Source organism: Protopterus annectens, chromosome 2.part0 (assembly GCF_019279795.1).
Source record: "Protopterus annectens isolate FY-2018-M chromosome 2.part0, PAN1.0, whole genome shotgun sequence".
In the NCBI taxonomy this organism is placed as follows: Eukaryota; Metazoa; Chordata; order Ceratodontiformes; family Protopteridae; genus Protopterus; species Protopterus annectens.
The window spans coordinates 1,742,534,530-1,742,549,422 of record NC_056728.1 but is presented as its reverse complement, the minus strand read 5'-3'; the positions used below and the strand labels follow the sequence as shown (position 1 = coordinate 1,742,549,422).

Genomic DNA, 14,893 nt, shown 5'->3' with positions numbered 1-14,893 from the left:
AAATTTTTTATCATCTACCTCTGATGCTTTCCCCCTCCACTTGGTCCCCTGTGGTACATGGTAGCACCCATTTCAACCTGCCACTACATCAGACACCTAATTGAACCTGAGTCGCCTGGACTGTATTGAGGGTTTTATCCATCTATGCCACTAGCTAGATAATATGTTTTTGCGCACTGACTAATATAAGATAATAATCAGAGTTGCATATTTTAACTCATAAATATTTATTTATTTAACAAGTTTACCAGGAAAGTCCAAATTGGAACAAGCCAATTTTCAGTAGAGGCCTGGGGAAAAACGCTCCAGATACATGTCTTTGTGACATGGGAGGAAACCACAGCACCCAGAGGAAGCCCACACAAACACAGGGAGGACATGCACACTCCACAGAGAAGGCACCCTGCCAGGAATCAAACTGGAGACCTCTTGCTGTGAGGTGACAATGCAAACCACTGCACCACTGCACTGTCCATTCATACTTGATAACCACCTCCTGTTCATATTTTAATTTAACAAAGCAAAAGCATATCGATTTACACCCATTAGTATTAGAAAATACAGCAAACAAAAAATAAATGCTTATATGCATATTTAAAATTATTCCAGCAAATGGAAAAATAAACCCTTTACTGTGTATGACCTTAATGCATTGTATACATAATATCACATAAATATACATGCAGAATTCATTTCTTTTACTGTCACAAAATGGAACTGCACTGGAAAGTACTTTATTTTTACCAGGCCTGTGAGTCAGCATTATAATGAACTGACTTTCTTGTCAACAGGACAGGATTACAAACTCATAATACTACGGAAGTCCTATATGCCTACTTAAGCTGTGAAACAGAGCCCTCATGTCACTGAGATAGGAGTGAAATTAAATAATCTGTTTGAAGTTTATTAAAATGCCATGCTGGAAACTTGTGAAGCCTATCTGCTGTCTCCTTTACAAGATAATGGAGAGAAATAGGAGCAGGAAACAGGGAGAGATCTGCGTGTGAAATGAGTGACATCCATCTTTAAAAAGTTAATACTAGAAAAAAGGAAATGAAACTAAAGGACCTGCAAATATTTTTCATTCTTGCTTTCATGCTATCTTCAATCTGTGCTATTTCAGGTGGGCATTTTTAAGTTTCTACAATATACTTTGGAAAGTTTTTGAAGCTGTATCAATTTTCATTAGGATAGAATCCTTTCACATTTGGATGCATGGATAGGCTTCCTATATTCTGAGACATATTTAATACTCAGTAAATAATTTTAAAGTGCACCTTTTTTAATTTACATAGTCCATTTGCCTTTCATTTGGAAAATAAAACATTTTCTTTACAAGATATATGTTTGGACCACTTCTTCTAAATTTATGAACAAAAGCATCATATCTACCTTTTCTTTTATGTTTGCTAAAATGTAATTTATACAAGGCTTTTTTTGCATTCTTTCATATATTAGTAAAAAAACCCCACGAAAACCAAGGTAAAATAAAAACCACCAAATAAGAACCTCGCATGGACCAAAAAATCAGCGGGGTTACTGGAAAATTAGCTTATCAAACTATTTATTGACCACTTTCGTCAAAAGACTTCTTCTGAAGTATGCTACCTCCCTCTTACACACACACACACTATACTAAGAGTGCACCATGTTTAAAGTAGCATATCCTCAAGATCAGTGTGGAGTCAAACAAAACAAAATTTGTCTCAAAGGATCTTGAAAATAAAATTAGTGTATTTCTAGTCACTTAAAAAAATGTTTAAAATACAAATCTGGAAAAAATTGTATTATACGTTACTATGGACTGCTATAGGAGGCAGGACCTGCAGAGATGTTAATTCAATACAGCATAGCAAAAGCCTTCCATTAGTGCTCAAAATGATTTGGAATAAAACAGAAAGTGTTGGTCCTCTCTCTCTGCTCACCACTGTAAAAATGGACTATACCAAAGTACAAACAATCCAGTTAAATTAGAACAAACATATGCTACCTGACTATATGTAAGAATGTCTTGGCATAACCAAATGGAGCATCATTAACACTTTTCATGCCAGAATTAAAAGAAAGTGTGAGAAAAGCCAGCAGCATACCCCTGCAGGTGCAAACAATGAAAAGAGAAAGGAAGGAGAAAAAAAAAAAAAAAGACAGATCCACAAAAGGCTTCTCAAAAACCAGAAAAAAAATAACCTTACTGAAAATCTGAAGACCTTTCCACATTCATTCAAATAAAATCAACTAAATCCTTAAGAAAAAAAGTTTAAATACTGAAGTCAATGAAATAGAAAACAGTAGTAAGAGGTGCATCACGCCTTCCTCCAAGACTTAGTACCCTTTCTTCCACACACACATATACATCACTGTCCCATCTTCCGTCCAACTACTCACTCTGAAAGTGTCCCATCTTCTGTCCATTTCAGTTTCCGCGCGGCGTGCTCCTAAGTATCCGTCCATCCATCGCGCTTGTGAACCCGAAACCGTCCGTGTCCCGCTTCCATCTTCAGTGAAGTCCGTCTCAGTTCCCGCTTGCGAACCCGAAACCGTCCGTGTCAGTTCCCGCTCGCTGAGCGATGATGTCAGCACACCCGCGACACTGGACTCCTTTCTTCTTAAAGAAGAATGCGCCCAAAAAAAAAAAAAAAAAAAAAAAAAAACTTTTTTTTAAACTAGTCAGCCTACTATTCCAGGGGGGTGCAAGTGCACCCCCTTGCACCTGCCTGCGGGCGCCCTTGCTAGCTAGGTAGTCCTTTAGACGTTGTTTGACCTCATGACAGTTTGGATTTTTTGTGACGGGTTGAGGAAGAGGGTTCCAAAGTTTGGGTATTTTGTAAGAATAGAGGGAGATGCCATGATAGTTGTGGGAATGGGTAAATTTTAGCATAAGTTTGTCTGTGGATCTGAGATACTTGAGAGTGATACTAGGTTGGAATAGACTGGAAAGAGCAGGGCAGTTGCTAGATTGGTGGACTATTTTGTAAGCCATGGTAAGTTGATTGAGAGATAAAAGGTTAGGGACGTCTAGCCAGCTGAGCTGGGAGAGAACTGTGTTGTGGTGGGTCCTGTGTGGATGAGTGGCAAAGCTGGCAATTTTTTTGTAGCAGGATTCTAGGTTATTGAGGTCAGTCTTTCTCAGGTCTGTGATTATGAGAGAACCATAGAGGAGGGAGGATAGTAGGTGTAATTGAGTAGCGGCCAGCCTGGCGCTTTGAGTATGGTATGGTTTGGCCCGGTAGAGGGTGCCAAGTTTGATATGGACTTTTTTGATTGTCAGAGAAATATGTCAAATTTCAGATTATCATCTATTGTGACAGAGTTTAGTCTGGTTTGTGGGTTCTATCTTGGTTCCATTTGAAGAGAGGATTGTGAGAGGGGAGTGGGATTGTTTGGATTTTTTGTTGCTGAAAACTATTACTTAGTTTTATTTGGGTTTAGTATTAGTTGATGTTCATTGAGGTATTTTTCTACATCCCAGAAAGCAGTTTGCATTTTTAGTTGAAGTTCCTGGGGTGAGGGGGCTGAACAGATAAGTGTAGCATCATTGGTGTACTGGACAATGGAGGCTAGCTGGTTGTAGAACTAAAGTTGTTACTAAATATAATAAAGAGGACAGGACTAAGTATGGAACCTTGGGGAACAAGATGGGGGCTAGGGGAGAAAAAGACTGTTCTCCCATTTAGTGGCCTGCTGTGGATTGGAAAGACAGCTATGGAGCCAGATTAGGGATGGTGAACTGAGTCCATAAGAGGAGTTTGTTGAGTAGTAGTTGGTGTGAAATGGTGTCGAAGGCTTTGGACATATCAAGAAAGATGGATGAGGCAAGCTGGCCTTCGTTTATGAGAAGGTGAATGTTGTTAGTGAAAGTTATTAGTGCAGCGCTAGTACTATGTTAAGGCCTAAAACCATCTTGGGAATTAGATAAGAGGTTGTGAGCAAGGAAGTGGTTAAGGAGTTGATTGTGGTTGCATTTTTTTGCAAGGGGGAAAGGATGGCTATGGGATGGAAGTTAGTCAGTTCTTTAGAGGGTCCACCTTTGTGGAGTAGAATGATGTGTGATACTTTCCGGAGAAGTGGGACATATTGTTCTGTAACAGAACGACAATGTACCCAACACTCTAGTCATAGGTGACTCTATAGTCAGGCACACTGATGTTCCACTCACCAGGCTAAACAAGGAAAAAGTTACTGTCAGCTGCCTGTCAGGTGCCAGGATCCGCCACATAACGCATGCACTCAGGTCACTCCACAACATGTAGAAATATGACACGGTCATTGCCCATGTTGGTGTGAATGACCTGAGACATACCTCCTTGGACTACATTAAGAGTGTCATGGAGGAGCTCTCCGATCTTGTAGCCCTGGCAGGTACGACCCTAGCCCTGAGTAGCATCCTGCCATCACCCAAAATGATACCACAGTACAAGGACAAAATGATTGACTTCAACAATTGGTTAAGCTTCTGGTGTCATTCTAAGGGGATCCAGTACTTGTCTGTCTGGGACGACATGATCGACAGACCACGATGCTTTGCCAGAGATGGCCTGCACCCGTCGCCCTTGGGATTCCGGATACTGGCTAAGGCTCTTGCCACCCCTATAGTGCCTTTTTTAGGCAAGGTTCAAATGACAAATTCACCACCGTAACAGGTACAAGCAAGCAAAATCTGAGGGTAATGCTACTCAATGCTAGAAGTCTAAACCTCAAAATGCACTCACTTGAGGCACTCCTTAAAATGGAGAACATCGACATCTGTGCAGTGACAGAGACCTGGTTCAAAGCTCCAGAGAGCACCCCTGCATTACCAGGCTATAATTCATACCACACCTTTCAGCCACCTAACCTAGAATGAAGCACTAAAGGTGGAGGCGTGCCCATATTTATTAAGGATATCCACACCTCCAGGCTAGTTGCACAGCATAATGCAACCGAGATTATCCAAGTGCAACTAACTCTGGGCAAGACCGCAATCCAAATTGTAGCTTGCTACAGACCCCCACCATGCCCCAGGATTCCCACTCCTCATTTCTTGATACACTGGAAAGTATTAGGGTACAACCCAACACCCTAATAATGGGCGATTTCAACTACCCCACCATTAACTCTGAAAACTATTCATGTACCAACTCTTTTGCTCAAGGTTTTCTGGAATTCATAAATTCCAATGCCTTGGATCAACTTATTCACACCCCTACCAGGGGCAGCAATATCCTAGACCTGGTCATTACCAACTTGGGCAAATGGTGTTCCACACCAGAGGTCAATTCCTCATTGGTCAGATCCGACCACAAGCTAATCACCCTAGACATCCACATCCTGCTGCCACCCCCAATTAGGGAAACCACCATAAAAAACTTCTCCAAAGCCAACTTCACACTTCTTAAGACAGAAGTGGCAAACTTCATGACACCCATGCAGACGGACAATAGAGGTACAACTGCTGAATCCTACACAAATGCACTTTATAAGCACTTACACGAGTGCACTGATCATGCTATCCCTAACAGAACCAAGATGCTATCCTCCAAAAAAAGGAAGCCAATCTGGTGGTCCTCTGCCATAAATACATTCTACAATAGAAGGAAGAAACTGTTGCAAAAGAGTGTAAAATCCCATGATTGGAGGAACTCCCCGGTCAACCTCAGTAAGAAGCTGAGATCCCTCATAAAATCCTCCAAAACTAGTTACGAAAAAAAAATTGCCACTGACTCTAAAGACAATCACAAAGCATTCTATAGCTATGTCAAGAATCTCAATGGCAACACTCAGATATGCTCCGAGTTACAGCACAATGGCACTAAATATACAGAACCAACTGATATTGCCAACATCCTGGCAGATAGGCTCAGTGTTAACTTTACCCCCATCTCACCCCCAAAAGGGATAATCTCTACACCAGAAGAATGCAAAGTTCCTCTAATCATGGCTACACAGGTAAAAAACACACTCTCCAAAGCCAAGAACACAGCATCCATGGGACCTGACAATATCCCAGGCTGCATTCTACATGAACTACAGAATGAACTGGCACCCTACCCAAGTACCATGTTCAATCATAGCCTCACCTCAGGCTTTATGCCCACTGAATGGCTCACCATGACGGTTATCCCACTCCACAAAGGGGGAGCCATGACGGACCCTGGGAACTACCACCCCATTAGCTTGACGAGCCTCGTCTACAAGGCCATAGAACATATCATCATGGAACTCATAAACAAAGACAGTGGTAATCTCCAAACTCTGGACCCTACCCAGTTCGGGTTTGTAAAAGGCAGATCATGTCTCCTAAACCTGACGGACTTATTTGAAGCAGTCACCAAAGCCATAGATGAGGGTAAGGTGGTTCACACAGCTTATCTAGATCTTGCCAAGGCTTTTGACGCCATCCCCCATTCTGGTATTATAGATAAGCTCACTAAACTAGGTATAAATCCCTATGTCACAAGACGGGTTGCCAACTGATTCACGGACAGAACCCACACTGTGAAAGTAGCAGACTCCAAATCCGACTTCAGACCAGTGACAAGTGGAGTACCACAGGGTTCAGTCCTGGGTCCTCTCCTGTTCTACTTCTCTGAAGTACAGGCTAACGCAGAAGGTCTTTGGCTAACAAAGTTTGCAGATGACTGCAAACTAGGAGCCATAATCGAAACTCCTAATGATGTGGACATACTACAAAAGGGCCTCACTGAGACAGATGCCTGGTGTCAAAGCCATGGCCTGAAGCTCAATGCCAAAAAGTGTATTGTCATCCCCTTTGGTAAAAACTCTGTACCCATGAACTACCACATAAGTGGTAGTCTACTTAACACCGAAAGTGTGATAAGAGACGTTGAGACACAGCTGGACAGTAGTCTCTCCTTTGATAATCACATCGCCACAGTGGTCAGGAAATTCTTCATGGCTCACCTCATCACAAAAGGTTTCTCATCCAGAAAAAAGAGAGGTAATTTGTTCCCCTCTACTCATCACTCATTAGATCCATTATAGAGTACAACGCCCCTTTTGGTATGTACCTCATAAGACATCTACAACAACTGGAAAGGCCACAGAAATACCTCACAAAGAGGATTACTGGCCTCAAACAGATGCCCTACGCAGACAGTCTCAAAAAACTCCAGCTTTACTCCATCGCATATCGCCTACTCAGAGGCGATCACTGCCTAACATACAAAGCTATGTCAAACCCAGAGCTGTTAGACATGCTCCACTTAAAAGAAATCCCAATCCCCCTGAGCTACATGCTCTAGGGACCTAAACCTTGTCACCACAATAAACAGAAAATGCTGGAGGGATAGATTCCTATCCCAGAGACTTCCCATACTCTGGAACAGAAATCCCAATCCCCCTGAGCTACATGCTCTAGGGACCTAAACCTTGTCACCACAATAAACAGAAAATGCTGGAGGGATAGGATTCCTATCCCAGAGACTTCCCATACTCTGGAACAGACTACCTATTTATGTCAAACAGAGCTCCTCATTAGCACTCTTCAAGAAAAATCTTGATGATTGGATGGGAAATTTTCCCCAGGGCTCACTTCTGTGGCTCTGCTCGACAGGGGCACAGGAAAATAATTTTCTTGGGTGGCGAAAGCCAGGGTACCTTTTTGGCTAGGGCTAATAGCATAGTACCTACCTATGAACCTATGTGGGGTAGGCAATGGAAGGAGCACCAATTTTTAAAACTTCGTTAGGACGTTGGTCAACTGCAAGACAGCAGGGTTTAAGCTTTGGTTAGGAGAGTTTTTATCTAACTAGTCTGAATGGGTGCAAAAGTGAAAGGGTTGGGATTAGCTGAAGTAGGGGAGGGAACAGTAAGAGGCCGATTAGGCTGACTGCCTAGTAGGGAGATTATAGCATTTATAAAGTGAGAGTTGGTTTGAGTTGGAATAGGGTCAGTATTGTTTGAGATGACTTGAGCGGAGGTTGAGGTATGACCGAGGCTGAGGAGACAGTTAATGTTTTGCCAGAATTTTTGGGGTTGTTTAGGTGTTTGTGTTGACAAATTTGGAAGTAAGTTGGTTTTGTCTTTTTTGACTCGTTTCTTAGCTAGATTTCATAGTTGTTGATAATGTACTAGGTTTACTTTATCTTTAGCAGTTTGGTGTCTTTGGTTAGCCAAGGTAGGTGCTTGGCTTTAGAGCATACTTTCCTAGTGGGGGCGACGTTATTAAGTGTTTTAAGGAAGGTACTGTTGAAGTACTGAACAGCCAAGTCTAACTGAAGGTATTTAAGGTTTGTCCAGTCACACTGTTGTAGTAGCAGGTTAAATGTAGTGGGGGAGAAGATTTTTTTGCTACGGATGTATTTGTAGGTGATACTGCTTTGAGTATGGGCACATTTTCTGTATAAAAAGGTTGGAGAATGGTCACTGAGGGAGTCAGGAAGGCAACCAGCTAAGTAGTTTAGGTTATGTTTGTTAGTTAATATCTAAAGGTTGCCTGCTGTTTGGAATGTTTGTCTGTGCGAGTTGGATAGGTTATCGTTTGGGTGAAGTTGAAAAGGTTTATGAAGCTGGAGGGCTTGTTGAGCAGGAGGGCCAATCAAAGTTAAAATCACCAAGAACTATAGTTTCTGGGCTAAAATTGGTAGAAGCCCAAGAAAGTAGACTTTCACTGGTGGGAAGGTTATTGCCTAGAGGTAGATAGGTGGCTATGATAAATATTGATTTATTTGGGTTGATTTCAAGGTGAGTAGTTAGGATTTCAGAGTTGGGTAGGTCAGGAGGAGCACAGTTTAGTTATACAACTTTGAGGGCGTCCTTAAATATAACAGTGATTCCACCACCTTTTTTGTTTACTCTGTCAAGTCTAATGAAGTTATAGCCGGTTGTGATAATTTCTTTGCCTTTGATGTGGGGCTTTAACCAGGTTTCAGTTATCACAGCTATATCTGGTGAGTAGGTGGCTAGGGTAGCTTAGAATTCACTAGCTTTGCTTATGATACTACGGAGACTGAAGCTGGTTAAGAGCAGGTCAGAATTAGAGGTTTTTGGAAGAGGGGATAGGGATGGGGATGAGTAGTAGACTGATTAGAATTTGGTGTGGTGTGGTGGTGGATGGGAAAGATTGTGGGTAGGGTGGGAAGTTATTATTGGGGCCTGGGTTAGGATGGATACATGTCATCCGATCCATGACCAGGTCAATAGTGCATGTTTTCTTAAATATAAAAACAGAGCCGGATATTGCAATTTAGATAATTTTACTGATTTGGATAAGAAAAGTAGTACTGAATTGCATCTTCCATCCCACCCACTCTGCCTTATGGTATTATTTATTTAATTAATGCATTTTTTTATTAGCCTGAATGGAGCAAGATCACGTCAGTGGTGGGCAGTGCTGGAAAGGGCTGTAGCTTGTGAACAGCATGCTAGTCAGGCTATACTTATTTTCCTATTGTTGTACCTCCCAGCTGGAGATGTAACAGCAGCTATAACAGACAAAGGTGGGGAAGTGGGTGCTATACTTGCTGGGCTGCATTAAAAAATAGCTGAGCAGCTTGTAATTACATCAACACTTTTCCCGTCAGAGTATAAATGACTCCAACTAGCACAGGCTAAATGATTCACTGGTAAATAAGCTGTAGCTAGCTGAATAAAATATATATTTTCTTGGCAAAGTTTGACGGACTGCACAGACCACATCAAAGGATTCAGGCTTGCAAAAGGTTCGGCATATACAACTTTAAGTGAAGACTCAAATACCCATAATTTTGCAAGTGTCCAGATTTTTGCCATGTATTTTGGTCTGTTCCTCATACAATTTTTATCTTCTGGCACATAACTGAGGACTGGAACCCATAAATAATGACATTTCAGTTTCAGATCTCATATCCTTCAGAAAATATATTCGCTTTTATTTAAAGGGAAAGTCTGACTAGGTACAATGCCCATTTTCACCAGGGAGAACTATACAATAAAGTTTAAACAAGGTCTAAAGAAGTATTGTACAAAAATACTGAAATTAATTAACAACTGAATAAACTGGAAACATCTCACACAGATATAAGGTGTAGTAAATTTTAAAAAGGGACATCGGTGCATATTACAGAACATTGCTGAAGCAGGAAATTATCAGAATGAATGTAATAAGACTACGAACAGAATATCAAAATTTGATAGCTAAAGCAATGTGATATACAACTGTAATTATGCTGATTTATAAGCTAATAGAAGACCCCATGTTTCTCATGGGAGGAGTGCAAGAAACTCCCTTCAGTTAGACATAAAAAGCCATCCATCCACAACCCCTTTTTTCCCATTTTGCACATGGGGTCAGAGTGTCACTTCAGCAGTGACAATCATCTCAAGTCAAGGTGTGGTAGTACAGCTGTTGGAGTTGTCACTTCACAGCAAGAGGTCTTCCAGTTTGATTCTCAGCTGGGGTGCCTTCTGTGCGGTGTCTGCATGTCCTCCCTGTGGTCACATGGTTTTCCTCCAGGTGCTCTGGTTTGCTCCCACATTCCAAAGACATGCAGTAGGTGGATTGGACACTCTAAACTGGCCATAGGCGAGTGTGTGTGTGCAAGTGAGTGGTATGAATAAACTACTGCGGTAGGGCTAGCCACCTGGCAATGTAAACCTTGGCTTGACATAAAAAGCCCGTTGGGAAGAAATGGTTTAGTAGGTAGGAAGAGGAAATCAAGTATTTAGGGTGGCGAGTCAGGGCATTTGCAAACTGTAGATTGGTTAATATGTTTTTGAGGCTGGTCTTAAAAGCAAGGACATTTGTCTGGTGGTAAAGACAATGTTCGTCCACAGCTCAGCTATGTAGCTTATCTATGCTTTCTGAGTATAAGGAGTCCCTTTATGACATGCTGGATTTGTGTGAGTCTGTTAAGTGTTGCTCCTTTGACTGAAGGCTTCTTTTGGGTCTGTAAAATGCATATTAATGCAAAACCTGTTATTCTAGCAACTTTCCAAGTTTATAATAGCAGTATCTAAAATCCATTTCTGATTTTAGGCTTTCGCCTTACCATTTATTGGGCTTTGTCCATAATTTTTGATTTGCACAAGCAGGTTATTATAGCTGCACTCATTCATGATGTCTGCAGCACAGACCTAATTCTGACACTGATATATGTTGGAGGAAACAACAGTTTTTTAACCCAAGGAAAACAAATAATGAGATAAAATGCTACATTATAAAAATGCAGATTTTTAGACTGTAACAAGAAAAATTTGGAATACTGTTTGAATTCAACAGGACAAACTTTTTTTCCTGCTTTTTCTTGATCCTGCAGTATCTCCATACCTTTCAGCTGTCCAACTTTTGCAGAATGTCCAGATTTCCATGTCATTTTTTTTTGTTTCATCCTCATAATAATCATGGTTTTCTGTCAAATCACTGAGAATTGAAATCACTAAATAATGACAGACATTTGAATTTCAGACTGTGTATCCTTCAGAAAAATACATAGCAACACAAAATATTTATTAATATTTAAAATTTGTCCCTACCCCCCCCCCCATTATTTACATCTTTGTTCAGATTTCTTATGTTAATATTTTCAGAGGTATGAGCATTCTACATTTTTTTCAGTTCTACAGCAAGTGCTACAGCCTACAATGTAACAAGATATCCTTTCTACAATCAGTGTCCTAAATCCATACCTCTCAAGTATATTTCATTAGGAGGAACATTCGTTATTTGAGTCTTTCAAAGTCCACGTTCCTCAATGTTCTGTATTGAATGGGTTTGTCACGCATTCATTCCTAGGAGACCCTTTCACTAACATTCATGGAAAATAGACAGTACTGAATTATATCAATTCATTAAAATGTGTTTTATAACTGTAAAGTATCCCATTTTAAACATCACATGAGCTTCCTAGTTGAAGTTGTTAGAAAGCTGTTTGTATATGTACCACATCTTGACCATTTGTGCCACATTTTACCTTTCAAATGTCCCAGATTTCCAGGGACATCCCTGACTTTCACCCAAATTTTAGCCATGTCCTTTTTAATTCCTCCCAAAACTGCTGACTTTTGGAGAACAGGTTGGCATTACTTAACAAATTGATGACAATAATTATAATTATTGTACTTCAGAAAAAGAATATTAATTCACATTCTCTTATTCTGTCATTGTCCCAAGTTAATAGTACTAAAATATGTACTGATTATATCTGGATTTGTCCCGGTCTGATTCAAAGCTATGCTACAGTGCCACTTTTTAGCATACCTCTCAATCTCTTAGCTCAAGAAACACGAAGAAAGCTTACAATAAGGATGAGACAAACGCCCAAAAATATAGACAGATTTTAAAAATTATTGCCGTTACAAACTTAGAAAGTTGACAAAAATAACACCATTTGCGTTAGCTTAGCATGCGTCTTCTGAAGGCTAGGAAGTCAGAAACTCAAATGTATGCCATTATGTAGTTACTTAAATCCTCAGGAGGATTTGTCAGAAAATCGCAAGTTTTATGAGGAAAAAAATCTGGACATTCTGTACACCTGAGCGGTATGCTGGCAAATGGGAGATTGAGAGCACCCTTTTACCTGGCTCCCGGTCGGTTGGAGGTGCCAATGTCCAGCGGGATCCCGACGAAGGCTGCATCCAGTCCTCGCGCTGATTCCCGCACGGGTAGCTTTAACATGGAACAGATGCCTGCGGGACGAGCGAACCACTCAGCACTTGGCGGTTCATTAAATGTGGTCCTACTGCCGCTGCAGAAAGTGCGCTGGTACCGTCCTGGGACTGACCCTCCAATATTCGAAGTAAGGAAGCCCACTCTACTGCCCCCTACAACCATTATCAGTGGCTGTTTACCACAGAGCTTCAACAATCCGAAACCCGCCATCGTTGTTACAAAACTCTTTCACTGCGTTTCTCCCAAGCAGATCCGCCCCTTACTATTTAGGACGTCAGACAAGTCAACAAGTTCCGAAGTTCAGAAAAAACCCTATAGTCAGCCTGTAATGGGGCGATGTCCTGTCGAATAGTTAAATCAGTCAGTGTCATGTCAATTACAACAGCTGTATACTGCTGACAGTATAATTTGAAATGTAGCGCCATAGAATTACTACAATGGGGCAAAAGATCGTGACGTTCTTGAACCAGAGCAAGGCTAATTATGAATACTTCTTGAACACGTGATTAAGGCTTACTTTCTTAACTGATATATCAGGCATAACTTCCCCGTAAATACATAAACAAACTACAAGAATATTTAAAAAAGTAGTACTATTTCCTGACATGAGATGACTATCAACTTCTTTGCTCTAGAATTCTGAATAAAGCCAGACTAATGAGATAACAAAGGGCCAAAAGTAGAGATGTTTTTCAAATAGTGCTTCAGTTCACTGAAAAGTTAATTGAACAGGTTTTGCACCAACATGCATTTCATGAACCAACAGAGTCAGAACAATTTAATGTCTGCCATTACGGTCTGACTCTAATGCTCAATAATTTACCAGAAAATCAAACATTTTACGATGGACAAGGCATGATAGGTATGATCTCGGATGCTCTACAAAATTCTGGATACTTGAGAAGTACGTTTACTGTGTGGGGGCATTACAGAATGAAACTTCACCTCACTTCTCTACTTGACATTTTGCCGATTATTTTTCCTACCTTTAATATTTATATAAGTCTTAGACAACACATCACAATTTCTCTCACAGTTTTTTTTTAAACTGGCTTTTCTCCATACACTGTAGTTTATTTATTTTTTAGATCTAGTACCCCTTAGGCATATAATGCATTCTTTTTTCTTTCCAATGCTTCGGTTTAATAGTCTGTTTTGTTTCTTGTTTATGACATTGCTAGACAATAAGTTTGTATTATATGTTTTTTCTCACATAGTAGATTACGTTCTTGTTTAAATCTATATAGATGACATGTTCATAGGTTCACAATTAAACACTAGGCATCAGTCTGCAGACGATTACAAGCCTGTCCAAAAAAACAAACAAAAAAACAAAACAAAACAAGTAAAAGGTCCCTCTGACTTCAAGGAGGACGAGACAAGAGTGACCGCTGGAGAGGCGGCAAGGGTGATGTTCTACTTGACATGTAGTGGAAGTTTTTTTCCAGAGCTGAAGGATACTTTGGGATATGAATCTATCATGTTTGATTATCTGCTGATGAACGTTTAGTTTTTTTTATCCAAGTATTTGAGGTACCACTAGATCTGTGAAGGAATAGGTGGTACTTTCTGTGTTTAAATAATAACCTGTGCCCTTTTGGTTTTATTTATTGTTGAATGATGCATTTGTTGAACTGGATACTTGGCCTGAGACATTTTTCCTGTGTCTATGCTAGAAATTGGTTATGCCTAAATGGCATTTTATGATTTAAAGAAATACATAAACAAATTAATGAAAAATAAACAAATTAATGTATATGTTGGAGTGAGTCCCTGGGTGGAGACTGAAATGTCATATTTATACATCTCTCATCTTTTTGCCTCTGCAATCTAAATTGCCTTTTGTTCTGTGGTGTATATCTGAAATATATAACCAAAACTATTAAAATAGTCCTAAAATTTAAAATATTTTTTAATGCAAAAGACAAGAATTGCTTTCATCACACAGATGTAAAAATCAGGGACTTCATCAGACTGTAAAATTATGAACCAAAACAATTTCCTTTAAACATATATCTAATCTGATGAAATCACTGATTTTTATGTCTGTGTGACAAAAGCATTTACTGTGTTTTGTATTAAAAATATTTTATGTTATTTTGACAAATTTTGAGCAGTTTACCTAATTGTCCAGAAACACTCCTTGTTTGTCCAGAAGCAATGACAACCACACAGAATGTGGGAGGTCCTACATTCAATTTTCAGACAAGGGTCAGATGTGTTTTCCTTTCCTGTAGATCAATAGTTTGTACTGAATTTGGATGACTGTGTCTAACTTTCTTATAATGGCAGAACCCTTTTAATGGA

At 40.1% G+C, this 14,893-nt stretch overlaps 1 protein-coding gene across 1 annotated transcript in view; it reads right to left on the bottom strand.

The window, feature by feature from the left end:
- The window catches only part of AGMAT (agmatinase), a 394,532-nt gene extending 381,514 nt beyond the window's left edge, over window positions 1-13,018 (bottom strand). The window contains exon 1 of the mRNA XM_044061769.1: window positions 12,495-13,018. Within this exon, the coding sequence (XP_043917704.1) occupies window positions 12,495-12,796 (302 nt within the window). The 5' untranslated portion in view covers window positions 12,797-13,018. The remainder of the gene's footprint in view (window positions 1-12,494) is intronic.
- Window positions 13,019-14,893: the final 1,875 nt, after the last annotated feature.